The 15,844-nt window shown below is 45.7% G+C and overlaps 1 protein-coding gene across 2 annotated transcripts in view; it reads left to right on the top strand.

Moving 5' to 3' along the window:
* LOC131479902 (interferon alpha/beta receptor 1-like) overlaps positions 1-14,478 on the top strand; it is a 34,164-nt gene extending 19,686 nt beyond the window's left edge. Inside the window, exons 4-11 of one of the 2 annotated variants that reach the window (XM_058661697.1) lie at positions 429-577; positions 663-804; positions 6,717-6,831; positions 9,427-9,629; positions 9,729-9,871; positions 10,877-11,024; positions 12,292-12,437; positions 13,846-14,478. In XM_058661697.1, coding sequence (XP_058517680.1) covers positions 429-577; positions 663-804; positions 6,717-6,831; positions 9,427-9,629; positions 9,729-9,871; positions 10,877-11,024; positions 12,292-12,437; positions 13,846-14,082 — 1,283 coding nt within the window. In that variant the 3' untranslated portion in view covers positions 14,083-14,478. The remainder of the gene's footprint in view (positions 1-428; positions 578-662; positions 805-6,716; positions 6,832-9,426; positions 9,630-9,728; positions 9,872-10,876; positions 11,025-12,291; positions 12,438-13,845) is intronic. The other variant, XM_058661698.1, reaches the window with a different exon arrangement.
* Positions 14,479-15,844: the final 1,366 nt, after the last annotated feature.

Here is a 15,844-nt window from a genome sequence, read left to right as displayed (position 1 = left end):
CTGCCGCACTGGGCCTCCAGCCAGAAGCTTCTTCCCGGGTCCCACATGGGTAGCAGAGGCCCAGTCTCTTGGGCCATCTTCTACCTCTCTTCCCAGGCCTAAGCAGGGAGCAGGATCAGAAGTGGAGCAGCCAGGACTCGAACCCATGCCCATGTAGGATGTGAACATGCAGGCAGCAGCATTATCCATCACGCACCCCTGGCTCTTCTTTGCCCTGTCTTTCAATGTGGTTTCCCATATAGTAAACATGACTGCATGTATTTGTGTGAGGGTTTTTTTTGCCACAGACCCCCAGAAAGTAAGTCTCCCCAGCATATCCTTCTGTTTGACTAGGCCAGGGACAGATGAAGTGCTTGGATTTGTTTGTTGAGTGAGAGTCTTGCAACTGTGTTAACAGAGTGACACAGGAATTGTTTCCATTTTTACAGCTCAGATTGGTCCTCCGAAAGTACACTTAGAAGCTGAAGATAAGGCAATAATAATAAGCATCAGTCCTCCCACGGCAAAAATGTGGCTTACGGAGAGCTCATGGTTTGTATACCGTGTGGTTATCTGGAAAAACTCTTCAAGCACAGAAGTAAGCATTAACTTCACCCTCGTTGATGTGAGAAGAAAATGAGGTCACTTAATTCTGACATGGCATTTCTCTTTTTCAATACTAGGAAAGAATTCTAAAGGATTATCCAAGAGATACAATTTATAAACTCTCACCAGCGACTACTTACTGTCTAAAAGTGAGGGCAGAGCTAACTGAATACAGCAAAGAGGGCGTCTACAGCCCCGTGGACTGTGCGACGACCAAAGGTGAGGAGGAGGCCTCTCTTCACGTCCATAGCTCAGGGACGGGCCTGATGGCAGTGTCACCATTTCCCCCATAACTGCTGAGATTCTTATGACGGGTTAGTAGACATTCAAACAAAACCATTGTTTAGCTTTCACATAACCCAATGTGTTAGGAGATTTTTGTCTCAAGTAAATAGCAATGAAAATGAATTTTGTTTAGATTTCCAGATGTTTCCTAAAGGCAGAAATTGGTTTTATTGGTACAGAATCCATAGAAAGGGGCAGATAATTCCTTCCAGAAAGCAGCCCTCTACAAGTGAAATGTTAAAATATGCCAGCATCTCTATATTGGTGCCATCATTCCAATAATTTAGGTCCACAGTGGCAGCTGGATTTTTTCTGTTGTAAGTCTAATGTGCTTTTATTTTTTTTAACATTGTATTATTATTATTATCATCTTATGATACAATTCCATAGGCTCCTGGCATTTTCTTATCCACTCCCCAATTTCCTCGCCACAATTTAGTTCATCTATAACATTACTAAAATATAGTTCTTCATACACAGTCATATGTCCATCATTGTGGGCATGGACAATGGCAGACAGTCCAGAATCCTATTGTCAAGATATAGTGAACGGTTTCATTGTAAGTCCATCTTTGGAAGTAGAAATGCAAGCTACATTGTATACTCACATCTGGATGTTAATATCCATTTCACAGCTACTGTACATCCCCTCAAATGAAAAGTCATAATACAAAGTCAAGAATAGAGAGAAAAATAGAAATTTACAATGCCATGAAGTTAAATGACATGTTACTAGATATGACAGTCTCCATTACACAGCTACTATACATCCCCTTAAATGAAAAACCACAAAACAAAATCAACATCAGGGATAAAAAAGAAATTAAGAGCACCATGAAGTTAAATAACATGCTACTAAATGACTAACGTGTAGCTGAAGAAATGAAAATCAAGAACTTTCTTGAAGAAAATGATGCTACTGTATGATCTACGAGTCATTGAATGACTTAATCAGAAGAAAGTGTTTTGAAGAGATGAAACTAACAGAAAACAACAAAACCCATGCGATATAGTTTCTGCTGATTTTTGTTGGTGAAGTATGTCTCCTCCAGAAACTAAATAGATGGGTTTTGTTTTTTAATCCACTCTACTAATCCATGGCGTTTGATTGAGCTTAAACCATTTACATTCAGAGATTAATATACATGGGCGTTACTTTGGTCCTGTCATTTTAGGAATGGGTTGTTCATTGGTTTAGTCTTCTATTGTCTTTTTACTGGGCTGTTCTTCCCATTTGCCTTTGGTTTTCATGGGTGCTATTCCTCTTCTCTGTGAAGAGAACATCTTGAAATATCATTTGTAGGGCAGGTTTGAAAGAGGCAAATTCTTTGAACTTTTCTTTACTGTGGAAGAATTTTATTTCATTTTCAAAAACAAAAGAAAGCTTTGCTGGATATGTTATCCTAGGCCAAAAAATTTTTTTTTAATTTGGAATATGTCACTCCATTCTCTTCTTGCCTGTAGAGTTTCCTGTGAGAGATCTCCTGTGAGTTTAATTGGCATTCCTTTATATGTCAATTGATTTTTTTCACGTGCACATTTAGGGACCTTTTCCTTATGTTCAATTGAAGGGAGCTTGAAGAGCATGTGTCTTGGTGAAGATCGCTTTTGATCAAGCCTGTTGGGAGTTCTGTGCCCCTCCTGGATCTTGTTTCCCAATTCTTTCTCTAGATTAGGGACATTTTCCTTTATTATTTCATTAAATACATTTGCAAACTCAGCTTCTCTTTCTGCACCTTCTGGGACTCCCATAACTCTTATATTTGGCCTCTTAATAGTGTCTTTCAATTCTTGAATCCTTTTTTTGGCCTGATCCAGCTCTGCTTCCAGCTTTTTGTTTGCTTCCCCCTGATGACAGGAAATATCTTCCAATTCTGAGATTCTTTTCTTCTGCTTGCTTCATTCTATTTTGGAGACTCTCCATTGTGCTTTTAATTTGCTCTACTGTGTTCTTAATTTCTGACATATCAGCCTTGATTTGCTTTATTGCTTCCTTAAATTCTTTGACCTCTTGTATGTGCTTCTCATTGTTGATCAGAAGCTTTAAAATGAGTCTTATGAATTCTGTGTGCCCCATTTTCTCGATGTCTTCCTCAGTTAACTCTGAGGTTGGCATAGGGTTTTGCTGCCGGAGTCCAGCTCCAGCCGAGAGTTCGGAGCTCGGGAAGGGTGCGTGGATAAAGAAAGACACAGACACTGACACTTGGTGCGTTCTCACCACAGCCCAAGAAAAAGTTGTCCTTTTTATTTACTCAAAACCTCACAAGCTTCTGCACAAGCAACTAATTGTTCTATTTTTTTACTTCAAGACTAAGGGGGCATGTACAGACATTCGGTCATTCCGTCTGCACTTCAGGGCTAAGCAGGTGTCCCCAGAGATAATTCTTTAAAACACTGTATTCATATTCTTCAAAGCAAGTCATTATTTATTCTTTAATAGTAGCCATGGAGCAGCAGCCAGGACTCCAAGGCCAAGGCACATGCGATTACCTGCTAATCAGTAGTACATTCCTACCACATTTCTATTTCTACATCTTGCCCATTATTCGATGGGAAAATAGTTTACAAGGGAAAAAATATAATTCTAAAAACAAAAATTACAAATATTAAATCCCCCTACAACTATAAACCCTGTAACTCCATAAACAACAAAACAATAATTAAAAGCACTCTGCTTTAATAAAAGCATCCTTAATTCCTCTAGCTAAAAATTATAGAAGCAGCTAAAACAGCTACATTTTCTATGCTCCAAAAAATTGCAAAAACAGGCTAGCCTATAAAATAACAATAACTATACTTATTGCCATAGCAATTTCAGCTCTCACTCCCATCACTTGTATTCCCGTGGGTCCACTGGGTGCTACCTGACTGGCCAGGCCCTGGAAAGGAGGCAGATCCGCCTCACCTGTGACCTCCTGTCTTCCTGCTGCCTCCTGGCCTTGAACCAGTCATTATTTTAGGGCAGGGCACTTGTGCAGTGCTCCCAACATCTCCCCCTTTTTGTTTTAATAAGTAAGAGACCGTGCCTGTCTTAGGTGTTCCGAGTTAGGGCTCTCCTTACCTGTCATGGGCTAATCGTGTAGTTGTGAACGCGGCGCCTGTCTTAGGTTGGTAAAGTCTTATTGGATATTTATTTGTCTTTGACTATTAGTCTAGTATGTTTAACCAATCCTGGGGGGAGGCCCCTGCTCCCAGGGCCATCAGGACCTGTCACATAATGGCATTATCTTGCCGATGTCTCAGGCACATAAACCAGACATGCAGGAAGATCACGAGGCACAATAACCCTCCAAGGGACACAAACCCAAGCCAATGTCTGCCCCAGTGGACCACAGATTGTACACCCGGGTGGCATAGATGGTTACAATTTTTTTCCCAAGTGGACAGTGTATAAATTATCAAACAGAACATTCCAAGTCCCATACAAATAAACCAAAAAGTTTCTCCATAAATTAGCTGCAAATTGGAAACTGAGAGTTCCTCAGATAATATGTCCACCTGTTCTTAGATCAAGTTCACTCATAAGTTCATAATTAGCAAGTCAGTCCAAACATGTTGGTTAAACTGCTCCTGTGTCTGAAGAACCACAGAGGGCTGCTTAATCATAGTCGCCAATACAGCAGTCACTAGGGCCACAATGGCCATGGCGTCAGTAGCGGCAGCTGTAGCTATTGCTGTCACAATGGCAGCGGTAACCCCGAAGTCGTGCTTTGGTCACAGGAGGACTGACAGGTCTTCTTTAACCGCCGCTGGTCTGGAAAAATAGGTGGGCACGCACATCACTACAGTCAGTGGGTGTTCGGTTGTATTCCAATTTTCTGAAAAAGAGCAATCTGTTCCACAAGTTAAGTGAATCCCTACCTAACCAGCATTATTAACAAAAAGATAAAACCCTATGGTGCTTTTGTTACCATGATCAGAAACCAAGTGGGACATTCTGAAGGCTTTTAAACTGAAAATAAACTATGGCAGCTGGGTAAGATCAGTAATTGAGCTATCCTGTCCCTGGGGGAAGAGGCCGTTGGTTATTGGCTCTCTTTAAGTCTTCTCCCAAGTGTTCCCACTGTGGCACATTAAGGAGGCCCTCTTCTAAGGTGGTCAGAGAGATTTTCACCGGGCCTTGCCACACAGGGGAGCTGTTTTCTTCACACCTTTGTGTCATCCACACCTACTGCACAGACCCCAGCATTTTGCTCCTTTGCAGGGAAGTCTTCAGTAATACTCATTGTGCCTTTGTCTCTTCTTTTGCTCTTGATCATTGTACTTCTGGTTAGCAGAGTCTTCTCCTTGGGGCAGGTTTCTAACCTCTGTCACCCGCAAGTCTACAGTTTGATTTTACTTATTGCAGTTGGTACATGGCTTTTTGTTTGCAACCTCTGGTGCCACTCCCTCCAAGAGTTTCAGGTCTGGGTTCTTAAGTTAGATTTCCACTGTGCTCTCCATAGCCCCAGCTCCTGGTTCAACAGTCTCCACCTCCTATGAAACTGTGCTGAGGCTGCACCATTGTCTCTGCAACCTTTCTCGCACTTCTGGTTGGAGCAGGACCCAGGTTTAGGGAGCCAACAGGTATCCTATATAGCTAGGGTGTTGGTGGTGCTGATCTTGCAGGAACCTGTTGACCATTAGGTCTGGGTGCTACATGGACCTATTTTGACCTGTATGATGCCATAGTGGGTATTATTTTCCTGCAAGACCAGCACAATGTACTAAGCTCAGTGAGTTTCACTCTCTGCTCAGCACATGCACAGTTCACTGTTGTCCCCTGCAGACCTAAAGCTATTGCCACAATGTACAAAATGGTGCCTGACGTACCACTACTACAGTTCTTGATCTGCTGGCCCTTATGTCTGAGGGATACCCATAACTGTCTTTGGTGGAATCCGTAGAATGCCACGTTGCTGCAGCTCATTAGGTCAGAAATGAGTTCACTCCCAGCTCAGTGTATACTCAGTCCTTTCCCTTGCCTTTGCCTCCTTACACAAAATGGCGCCCAAATCAACTCAAGGGGCCTGACTGGGCTGTGAAATCCACCCTGTTCTTGCACTGTCCATCTGGGATCTGCTACTCTGTCTCTGCTCCTGGTCAATCAAACGGACCAGCCGGATAGACAGTTCTTTGGGTTCACCTCCCAAGCTCCCAGTGAAACTCCCTTTCCACCTGGTTGCTGCTGGAGTTCTGGCTGCTGGTGGAGTTCAGATTGCCTTTAGCTGAATGCCACTGCAGTATCAGTCACTGCAACACCACACCATTGTGTCCACTGCTTTCCTGTGTCTGTCGGTTTCCAGGTATCCCTCTGCTGTTATTCTGTCCTTTCTATTTCCTAGAATATGTCCTCCCTGCTTCATCCTGATTAAATGTTTCTCCATCCGTTTAAAAGTGTCCTTATCCTATTCCACCATCTTGATTCTCCACTGTGCTTTTATGTTTAAAACCAAATAATACAAAGGATTTAAAATACAGTTTCTTTCTGCTGTCTTGCTCCATTTCTGATTAGCAGAAGTAAGCATTCCTAGCAGTTTGTGTATAGCCTTTCATGCTTTTCTTCAGGGTTTATATAAACATGTACACATGTAAGCATGTGGTTTGTTATTTACAAAGGGGGTCCTGCTAGGTATGTTTGTCTTAAGACTTATCTATTTACCCAGTTTGTTGTGGATATCTTTCTAGATAGATGTGTGGCCAGCTCCACTGTGTACACTGTGCGAGCCTTAACTCTCTTCATGATTACACAGTCACGATAACAACGCATGCCTGCCTTTTGAATGTGTGCCTGTGAGGAATATCACCATATGTTGTCTCACTAGGATAACAGTGTATGCTTTTTGAACATATTCTTTGACTTCTAGTGGAATATAAACTGCCTCCACCGGAAAATGTAGAAGTTGCTGTTGAAAATCAGAACTATGTTCTTAAGTGGGATTACGCACTTACAAATGTGACCTTCCAAGCTCAGTGGCTCCAGTAAGTTCACACGCGTACATCTGCCTTTGCCCTGTTTGTCTTGGTCCTACTTTCACTCTGCTGCAGCTCCCTGCACCCCCTTGCACAAGAATGACTGACTGAGAGGTGGCATGATAGACAGCAACTTGGGAATTTTCCTTCTAGCACCAGCTCTGCTAGAAACCAGCTGGATGCAATGAGCTAATCCCTTGTAGGGCCTCAGTCTCTTCATTTATGGTAAAATGAGTGCTTTCGAATACAAAAGGTTTTCTGTTTCTCTGTAGCAAATTCCACAGACCTTGCATCTTTAAAAAATGTGTTTAGGGATCAGCATTGTGGTGCAATGACTATGCCACAGGGGTGACACGGGCATCCCTAGGAGCATTAGTTCAAGCCCCAGCTGCTCCGCTTCTCGTCCAGCTCCCTGCTAATCCACCTGGGAAAGCAGTGGAAGATGGCCCAAGTGCCTGGGCCCCTTCTAGTCATGTGGAAGACTTAGATAGCATTCTGGGCTCCTGGCTTCAAGTTGACTCAACCCTGGCTTTTGTAGCCATTTGGAGAGTGAACCAGCAAGCACTTGGAAGATATTCTGTCTCTCTCTCTTCCCTCTCTCTCTCGTTAAGTCTTCTAAATAAATCTTTAAAAGGCAGACAGCAAGATCTTCCATCCACTGATTCAAACCCCAGTGACCGCAATGGCGGGAGCTGAGCCCATCTGAAGCCAGAAGCCAGGAGCTTCTTCCAGGACTCCCACATGGGTGCAGGGTCCTAAACACTTGGGCCATCCTCCACTACTATCCCAGGCCAATGGCGGCAAGCTGGATGGGACGTGAAGCATCTGGGACACAAACTGGCCACCATATGGGATGCCAGCACATGCAAAGATAGGATTTAACCACTGGGCCATCATGCTAGACCCTAAATAAATCTTTTAAAAGGTAAAACGAACAAACCAACCCTCAGAACTCTACATTGCTATGAGTCCGGAGTCCAAGACTGGCTAGCTGAATCCTCTGCTAACACTGGAGTCATCAGCTGGGACTCTTGTCTCGTGCAAGACTTGGTGGCCTCTCCCAAGGTCTCAGGTTGTTGGCAGCTGTGGAGCTTGTGGTGGCCTGCTCCGTGAGGACCATGCAGGGGACAGAATCACCTCCAGACTCCTCCCTGAAAGCTTATCCCAGTAGGGCAGGCTCACCACTGGGAGATGAACTCAGACTCTCTCAGGTTAGGCCTCTCATTACCTCTGCCCAGCCTTTTCTCCTTGGCCATGGACTGTGACCTAATCCTGGGAGTAGGGCACCCATCTTATTTACACTCCTGCACATCGCAGGGAACAGGAATCTTGAGGCCATCATAGAATCTTGCATACAACGGTGGGCAGGATGTCCTGGAGTAGCAGAGTATTTGGATATGGAAGAGTGGTGAGAAGAAAGGTGACCAGGGGCCAGCATGGTGACAAGCAAGTCAATCTTCCACCTGCAGTGCTGGCATCTCCACTTCTGGTCCAGCTCCCTGCCAGTGGCCTAGGAAAACCAACAGAAGATGGCTCAAGTCTTTGGGATCCTGCACCCACATGGGAAACCTAGAAGAAGCTCCTGGCTCCCAACTTCAGATCAGCTCGGCTCTGACCGTTGTGACTGTTTAGGGAGTGAACCAGCAGATGGAAGAGCATTCTGTGTCTGTAACTCTGGCTTTCAAAGGGAATAAATAAATCTTTTTTTTTTTAAAAAAAAAAAGAAAGTAAAATCAAGTTGACCGATAGAATGAGAGCAGCTCAGCCTGTCCTGTAGGCCTCTGAGAACCAGTGGGAATTCTGCACTGGGGAAATCGGTACCCTGAGCTGTGTGCTTGAGCAAGGGGCACATGGAGGCATCATATGTGGAGTGGTGAACGCTGGTGGCACTCAAACAAGGCAGTGGTCTGGAGTTTAGTTCTGAGCACTTCCTACTCTTGGGCACACACTCAGCTTCAGGCTTGCTCCTGTGTCAGTGTGGTGCATGTGTCTCTCACCACTCTTAGCCTGGTGGTGTACCAGGTGCGTGATCATCAACTTCCTCACAGGCAAAGCCCCCTTTCTAGTGTCGAGTAACTTTTACAATGCAAATACTCCCTCCCTGCCACCTTCAAGGTGCCAGCAGCGTGTCCCTGGAGCGGGATGGGGAAGCCACACACACTGACAACCTATTGTGTGTAGTCTTCCACCCTGTAGAGCAGATTGACCTGAGTATGTTCAAGAACACAGGAAGATAATCAGGACAGAAAGAGGCTTGAGTGTTCGGTACCTTTGTCTTCAATCCGTTTTGTGGTGTGAGTGTGTTTATAGTTTTGCTTTCTAGTAGTGGCTGTGGTTAGGAGTGTGATTGTTTCATGGCTGTCACGGAACAGTGGTTGTGGCACTCTCACCATTGTTTTGCTTCCATGCCTCCTCCTGCATGCAGCACTCTCCCTTTGGCTTTGTGATTGTGTAGGTCTCTTGCACAGTACTGGGAGTTTCCCCATAGGACAGCGTCTCTGTGGCCTTAGCTCCTACCAGCGCCTGGTAGACTGTAAGAACTCAGTAAACATTATTTCATTCATCTCTTTCAACTTTTGAAGCTTTTCTTTTTTGTCTTAAAAGTGCCCATTTAAAATGGTCTCCTGAGGACCAGGAAGGGGAATGGCAACAAATTCCTGGCTGTGAAAATGTCAGAGGAACCCAGTGTGTCTTTCCTCGGGAAGTTCTTCCACAAGGAATTATTTATTCACTCCGTGTACATGCGATGGATGGAAATAACACATCCCTTTGGTCGAAAGAGAAGGAGTTTATGAGTCAAAAACAAAGTAAGAATGATAGCTGTGACTCGACATGATGATTCTCCAATTCAGTGCAAGTTCTTCAAAGCATCTAATGCTATGTCACGTCTGTGAATTTGTCCCCAGCCACCATCCCTCCTCCAGTTCTCAATGTGAAAACCATGGGTGACGCACTGCACGCCTATGTTGGAACCTCACAGGAACCTGCAGACCTGCATGGCTCACTCATCTATGAAATCATTTACTGGGAAAACACTTCCAGTACTGAGGTAAAATGACTCTATAATGTTGTAATGTGGGTTGTGACTGACTTGCAGGGACAAAGCTTGAATTTAACATTTGGGAGAAACCTCTCAACTTGAATGCTTTTTGATGAGCCCTGGTGTTTAGGAGGAATGTTAGCTACTCCCATACTCCCCCACTGACTCCTGTCTTACTTGGTGGAGTTGTGGGTCAATCTGCCTCAAGGACCCACCTGAGCCCAACACTACAGAATCAGTCCCAGGGACTAGGATTCAGAGATTTGCTTTTTTTGACTTAATTCCCAGGATTTCTCAACCCTGTTGAGTTTTGAGACAGACCACTCGTGTGGTACGGCCGTCCTGTGCATTGCTGGACTGTAGGACACTAGGCCACACTGCTGGCCTCTGCACTCCCTCCCAGTTGTTGCAGCCAAAACCACCATCTCCAGGCACTGTAATGTGTCCCTGGCAGCACCTCCAAGGGCACAGAACCTGACTCTTCCAAGGCAGAAAAATTCCTCACCGTCATGTGCCAACAAAGTTCAGCTTTGCCCAACCAAGTCCCTCTCCTTAGCATCCCAGTACACAGTAGGAGAGTGACTGGGGCAAAAATGTCTCTTCAGTAGTGTAGTAAAGACAAAAGGGATGAACAAGTGAATTCACAGACAAGGGTGCTCGCAGCACCAGACCCCCCCACAGGATCTCTGGCAACATTTTGTTCCAAAGTGTCTGCTTACAGACAGTTGCAATCCTAAACCCCTATAAATAATAACCATACCACTTCAACTTGTACTCTAAAGATAACATTGTCCTGTTCTAGCATACACTTTGTCACAACAAACACCAATTTTAACTTTACATGATTTACTTACAATGAGCTGTGTGAATCTACTTTGTTTTCTAAACAAAGACCAGATATTTGGGAGAGGCTAATACTAGAGTGAACATGAAAGAATTCAGAAAATATTTATCAATATCCTTCTCTAATTGCATGAAGTGACTAAACATTATCCATGATTTGTTTTTTTACAGAGAAAGATTCGACAAGAAAGAAATGATTTTACTTTTCCTGATTTGAAACCACTGACCCTATATTGTTTCAAAGCCAGAGCTCTCATGGGTGAAGAGCCCAATCAAAGCAGTGATTTTACTGATGTTATTTGTGAGAAAATAAAACCAGGTCAGAATCCTTTATCTCTATATAGATACTCAACATTAGGCAGTGCATTGAAAATTGTAAAACAGTCCCTTCTGTAATACATAGACTCATGTCATGAACTGTGTGAGTGACAAACTGACTTTCAAGCCAGTTCTTTCCCCTTTTAGAAACTATTTTAATGTGCAGTATTTTCTGGATGCTTTAAGTTCATCCAATATCTACATAATTCTTTGATTACTGCTCCTTGACATTTAATAAAACTGTCAGTTCAGCAAAACGTTTTTACACAGTCCTCAATTATTATGTGTAAATCAATTAGTTCAGTTGTGAATTTTTATTGGGAAGGCAGAATTACAGAGAAGGAGAGACAAAGAGAGATCTTGCATCTGCTGGTTCACTCCCCCAGTGGCCACAGCTGCCAGAGCTGGGCCAGTCCAGAACCAGGAGCTTCTTCCAGGTCTTCTGCATGGGTGCGGGGACCCAAGAACTTGTGCCAGATTCTGCTGCTTTCCCAGACCATTAGCAAGGAGCTGGATTAGAAGTGGAGCAGCTGGACCACAGATCAGTCCCCATTTGGGACGCCATGGCTACAGGCAGAGTCTTAGCCTGATATGCCGCCAATCCCAACCCTCCACCCCTGCCGTCAATTTATTTTTTAATATTTAGTTCCTGCAAAGATGAGAGAGTAAGAAAGAGAGAACGCCCATCTATTGGTTTAGTCCCCAGGTGCCTGCAACAGCCAGGACTGGAGCCAGAAGCTAGGCTCTCAGTCTAGGTTTCCCAGAGGGGTGGGCAGGGCCCTGGTTATTGAAGTCATCATCACTGCAGCTCAGGACCTGCACTGTCAAGAGGCTGGAACTGAGCAGCACAGCCCGGTCCTCCAGTATGGAGTGCAGGTGCCTGAACGAGGAGGACAAACACCTGCCCAAGTGTGAATTTGTTTTGCATGGAGGAGCGGTATAGTCTCCGTGTGTACAGTTTCCAGTGTTGGCTAGCACAGGCTCGAGCCAGGAAGGGGAGTTCAGTGTGTGCGTGTGTGTGTTGCAGAGGTGCTTTACTGTTCTGGCCTGTCAGCTGTGCAGTCCTCTGCTCTTCAGCTCGCAGGCAAGCCTTGACATGTGGAGGAAGCTGCCTGCAGTTGCCATGTCCTCAGTGCCACAGACAGGCAATTAAGGATGTGAGTGTGCAGGTTTCAGTGTGTCCTCTCTGTGACGGGTCTCGAGCTTCAGCTGGCAGCACGAGCGTGTCCCCAGCAGCACTGATGCTGAGTGCCGTTTGTGTATTTTAGGAGATATGTCCAGAACCTGGCTGATCGCAGCAGTCTGCACCGTCCTCCCTCTTCTCCTGGTTCTCACGTACATCGTCAGGGGCCTCCTGAGGTACCTCAGCTCTGTGTTCTTCCCGTCCCCAAAGCCGCCTTCCAGCATAGCTGAGGTGGGTGCCTTTGCTTTGTCAAGCTGGGAAATGAACAAACACATTTGTTTGACTTCAACAGACTATTTAAGTTATCTTAGAATCAAGGAAAAAGATCAAACTGATTTGTGTGTTTTTCTTAGAGTCCATACATTACCGTGGGTACATACAGTTTCATTTATTGATATTACTGCTACTGTGAATCTCGTATTTGCATTATTGACTATGATAACAAAGCACGGAATATAAAGTTTGCCCTTAGTTTCATATTTTCCTGGCAGTTTGGTTACTGTGGCGAATGTTTTACCATTTCAAGTATCTGTTTTCTTCACCACATAGCAAAAAAAAAAAAACAAAAAAGGTACTGTCAGTGTAGAAAGTGCATTTTGCAAAGGAGGAGGTCACAGAAGTTGAGTTAGACACATCATTTTCCATCAGTTTCTCTTTGGCACACAGTGCAATCGGGGTGCCAGGTGACCTGGCGCGGGTTTCCAGCTTGCCTCATTCAGAGGGTCCCAGCTTGGGCGTTGGTGAGGGTGAGAGGGCTACAGCCTCGTGCACACTGTGGCTGCGCAGCTGTGCACAGAGCCCTTCCCGGCGTGCCAGCAGGCCCCGCAGGGCTGGGAACAGACCCGCCGAGGCAGCCTCCTGTGGGGGAAGGAGCGCAGGAGACACACCAGGCGGCCAGCGCTCCAGCTGCCCAGGGAACAGGAGCTGTTCTACACTCCTGTACTGCTCTACCTGCCTTATGCTCAGAACCGTTAGTTTTTAAGACTTTCTTTTTTTTAAAGATTTATCTTATTCTTATTGAAAAGATAGAGTTACATGAGAAATAAAGAGCTCCCATCTACTAGTACACGCCCCAAGTGTTCACAACAGCCAGAACTGGGCTGATCCAAAGCCAGGAGCTCCCTCAGGGTCTTCCCAGTGGATGCAGGGTCCCAGGGACCTGAGTCATCGTCAGCTGCCGTCCCAGGCCACTAGAGAGAGCTGGACCAGAAGCAGAGCAGCTGGCACATGGGATGCCAGCACCACAACAGAATACTACACGGTACTAGTTCCCAAAGCTACTATTAAAATAGACTTAAGACCTGGTCATGACAGTCACTGATTATTCCTAATTGGACCAGGAGAAGGTCCTTTCTCATGTGTGCTGCTTCTCGATACACAGTTCTTCTGAGGACACTTAATCCTTTTTTTCTGTTGCTAACTGAAATTTCCACAACTAGTATTCATCCTTCCCTGGTTAAGATACAATGCCGTCGCTGGTGACAAGTGTCAATGTTGTGATGCATCTGGTGGGGCCTCGCTTGACGTTTTAATCACATGCCAGGAAGCAGGCATAAGAAATGAAAGCCATCAGAGCCCTCAGAGTATTTCCATCATTTTAAACCATCCGTTTCTGTTCTTCCCTTTGTTTGTAAATTAGTGTCTCTCTGAGCAACGTTTAGAGAATCTCCTGCTTCCACTTTCTGAGGAGAAAACTGAACAGTGTTTCGTAATTGAAGGCGCAACTGTGATCCCTAGAGAGGAAGACATCAACAGCACCGACGAAGATCTCAAGAAGTACAGTTCCCAGACGAGTCAAGATTCGGGCAACTATTCTAACGAAGATGAAAGCAGAAGTAAAACAAGCGTGGACTCTCTACACCTGGAAAGTGGCTGAGCAGAGAAGCGCCATCTGCAACTCTGGGTGCGGAGTGTTCCCCGGCTAGTCTGAGCTCCTCACTCCCCTCCGGAACTACACGGAAGGGAACTCGGTTCCTGGGGAAGGGGAAACACATCTCCAAAGTCCTCCAAGCACGTGCAAGCACTCTGCCTCCTAAGGAGGGAACAGCAGGAACCCGGGGAAGGCTTTCTACATTCCTGTCCACGTGTGAAAACTGGAAAAGCTGTGCTGGCCGTGACTTTGAAGACTTCAGCTGCAGAAGAGAGCCACACATATCCCGGGTCCCGCCCCACCAGCTGCGGGCATTTGCGTCCCTGGCCTGATGCCACCGGTCCATCTGGACGTCTCTGTCCATTCCCATTCCCAGCGTGCTACTTGGTTCTCCGTTTCTGCAGACAGCGCATCCTGATGGTTTACCACCAAGATAGGCCCATTCGAGATCTATGCAGGTGTTTCAGACACCATTATCACTCTGTGCTTCGCAATGTCACTCACCATGAAAAATAGCAAAATGTTTGGCAGAAGGGCAATCCTTAAATCTGAGGAAATGCCACCCCGGTATCCTGATAACATTGACTCCTGCCTGTAAATACTTCTCCTTATATGAGATAAAACCAGGTCATTTCAAGCTATGCATTTAAACTTCCTGATGCCTGATTTCACTGCACAGCAACTTGGGAGTGGAGTTTATAACCATTGATTTCCTGGAGAAAGGACTAACTAGAGCAGTAGCTGTTAGAGTTGTTGGCTACAGGTCCATCACAGGGTGCACAAGGAGTCCTGGCACCAAAATGGCAGTAGTGGCAAAGCCTCAGAGGCAGAGGACCTGCAGAGGAAAGCAGCGGGTGATGTTGGAGAAGACAAAGAAGGGTGTGTGTCGGCAGCTTCGGGGATCAGCCCCTGTGTTTAGCCCAGAGCCTCATCTGTGCCACCATTAGTGCCACGGCCAGCCCCTCAGCGTGCTTCACATATGGGGGCTTGGGACAGGGTGAGGCAGGTGTATCCAAGAAGAAAAACTTCAGCTTCAAAACTACAGGATGCCTTCCAGAGACACCTGTGGCTTCCTTGAACTGGGTTATACATGGATATGCACGTTCCTGGCCTTGAAGCCACAGCCTCCTCCAGGACCCACGCTGGCCCCCAGCTCTCCTCTCCATAGATTGGCCCATCCTCCAGGCTGCCCTGACCGTTCAGGCAGGGGAGACAGGGCCACATCCTGACCCCTGCCAACATCACTGCACCGATTCAGTGATCGCAACCAGCATTTCCGGCCCCGCATTCCCACAGGGGAAAAACCCTATCAGATGGGGATTCCAGGAAGCAGGCATGCCTTTACAGGGTGTACAGATGGAGAACAGACTCTGAGGAAGCTGCTAGGATGGCCCTAGGATGTGCCAGAACACCACGACCATCTGGGTTCTACCAGGAACTAGCTCCCAAGCAGCATCAGAGCTTTTGTTTTGGCCCCATCTCCAAGGCGTGCCTAGGCAACTCCATCCCAGCCCACAGGAGGCGCTCCCTGTCTCCTGCCTAGAGACAGGGGCTTGGTTGGAGGGGACAGGGTAGGGAGGGGAGATGGGTGTTTTCTGTGAACAGTTGTGTTTACTTAGAAATACCACACACAGGGAGGCATCCAATAAACTGTCAGTAATGAGAGTACTGTGTCCCTTGGAGATGCTGGCTGTCTCCTAAGGCTATCTGTGAAAGACTTGTATAATTCAAGACAGAAATGTTACATTAATGTGCAATACTTGTAACA

The sequence above is a fragment of the Ochotona princeps genome, chromosome 3, assembly GCF_030435755.1.
Source record: "Ochotona princeps isolate mOchPri1 chromosome 3, mOchPri1.hap1, whole genome shotgun sequence".
NCBI lineage: Eukaryota > Metazoa > Chordata > Mammalia > Lagomorpha > Ochotonidae > Ochotona > Ochotona princeps.
This window is presented reverse-complemented; position numbering and strand designations above follow the sequence as displayed.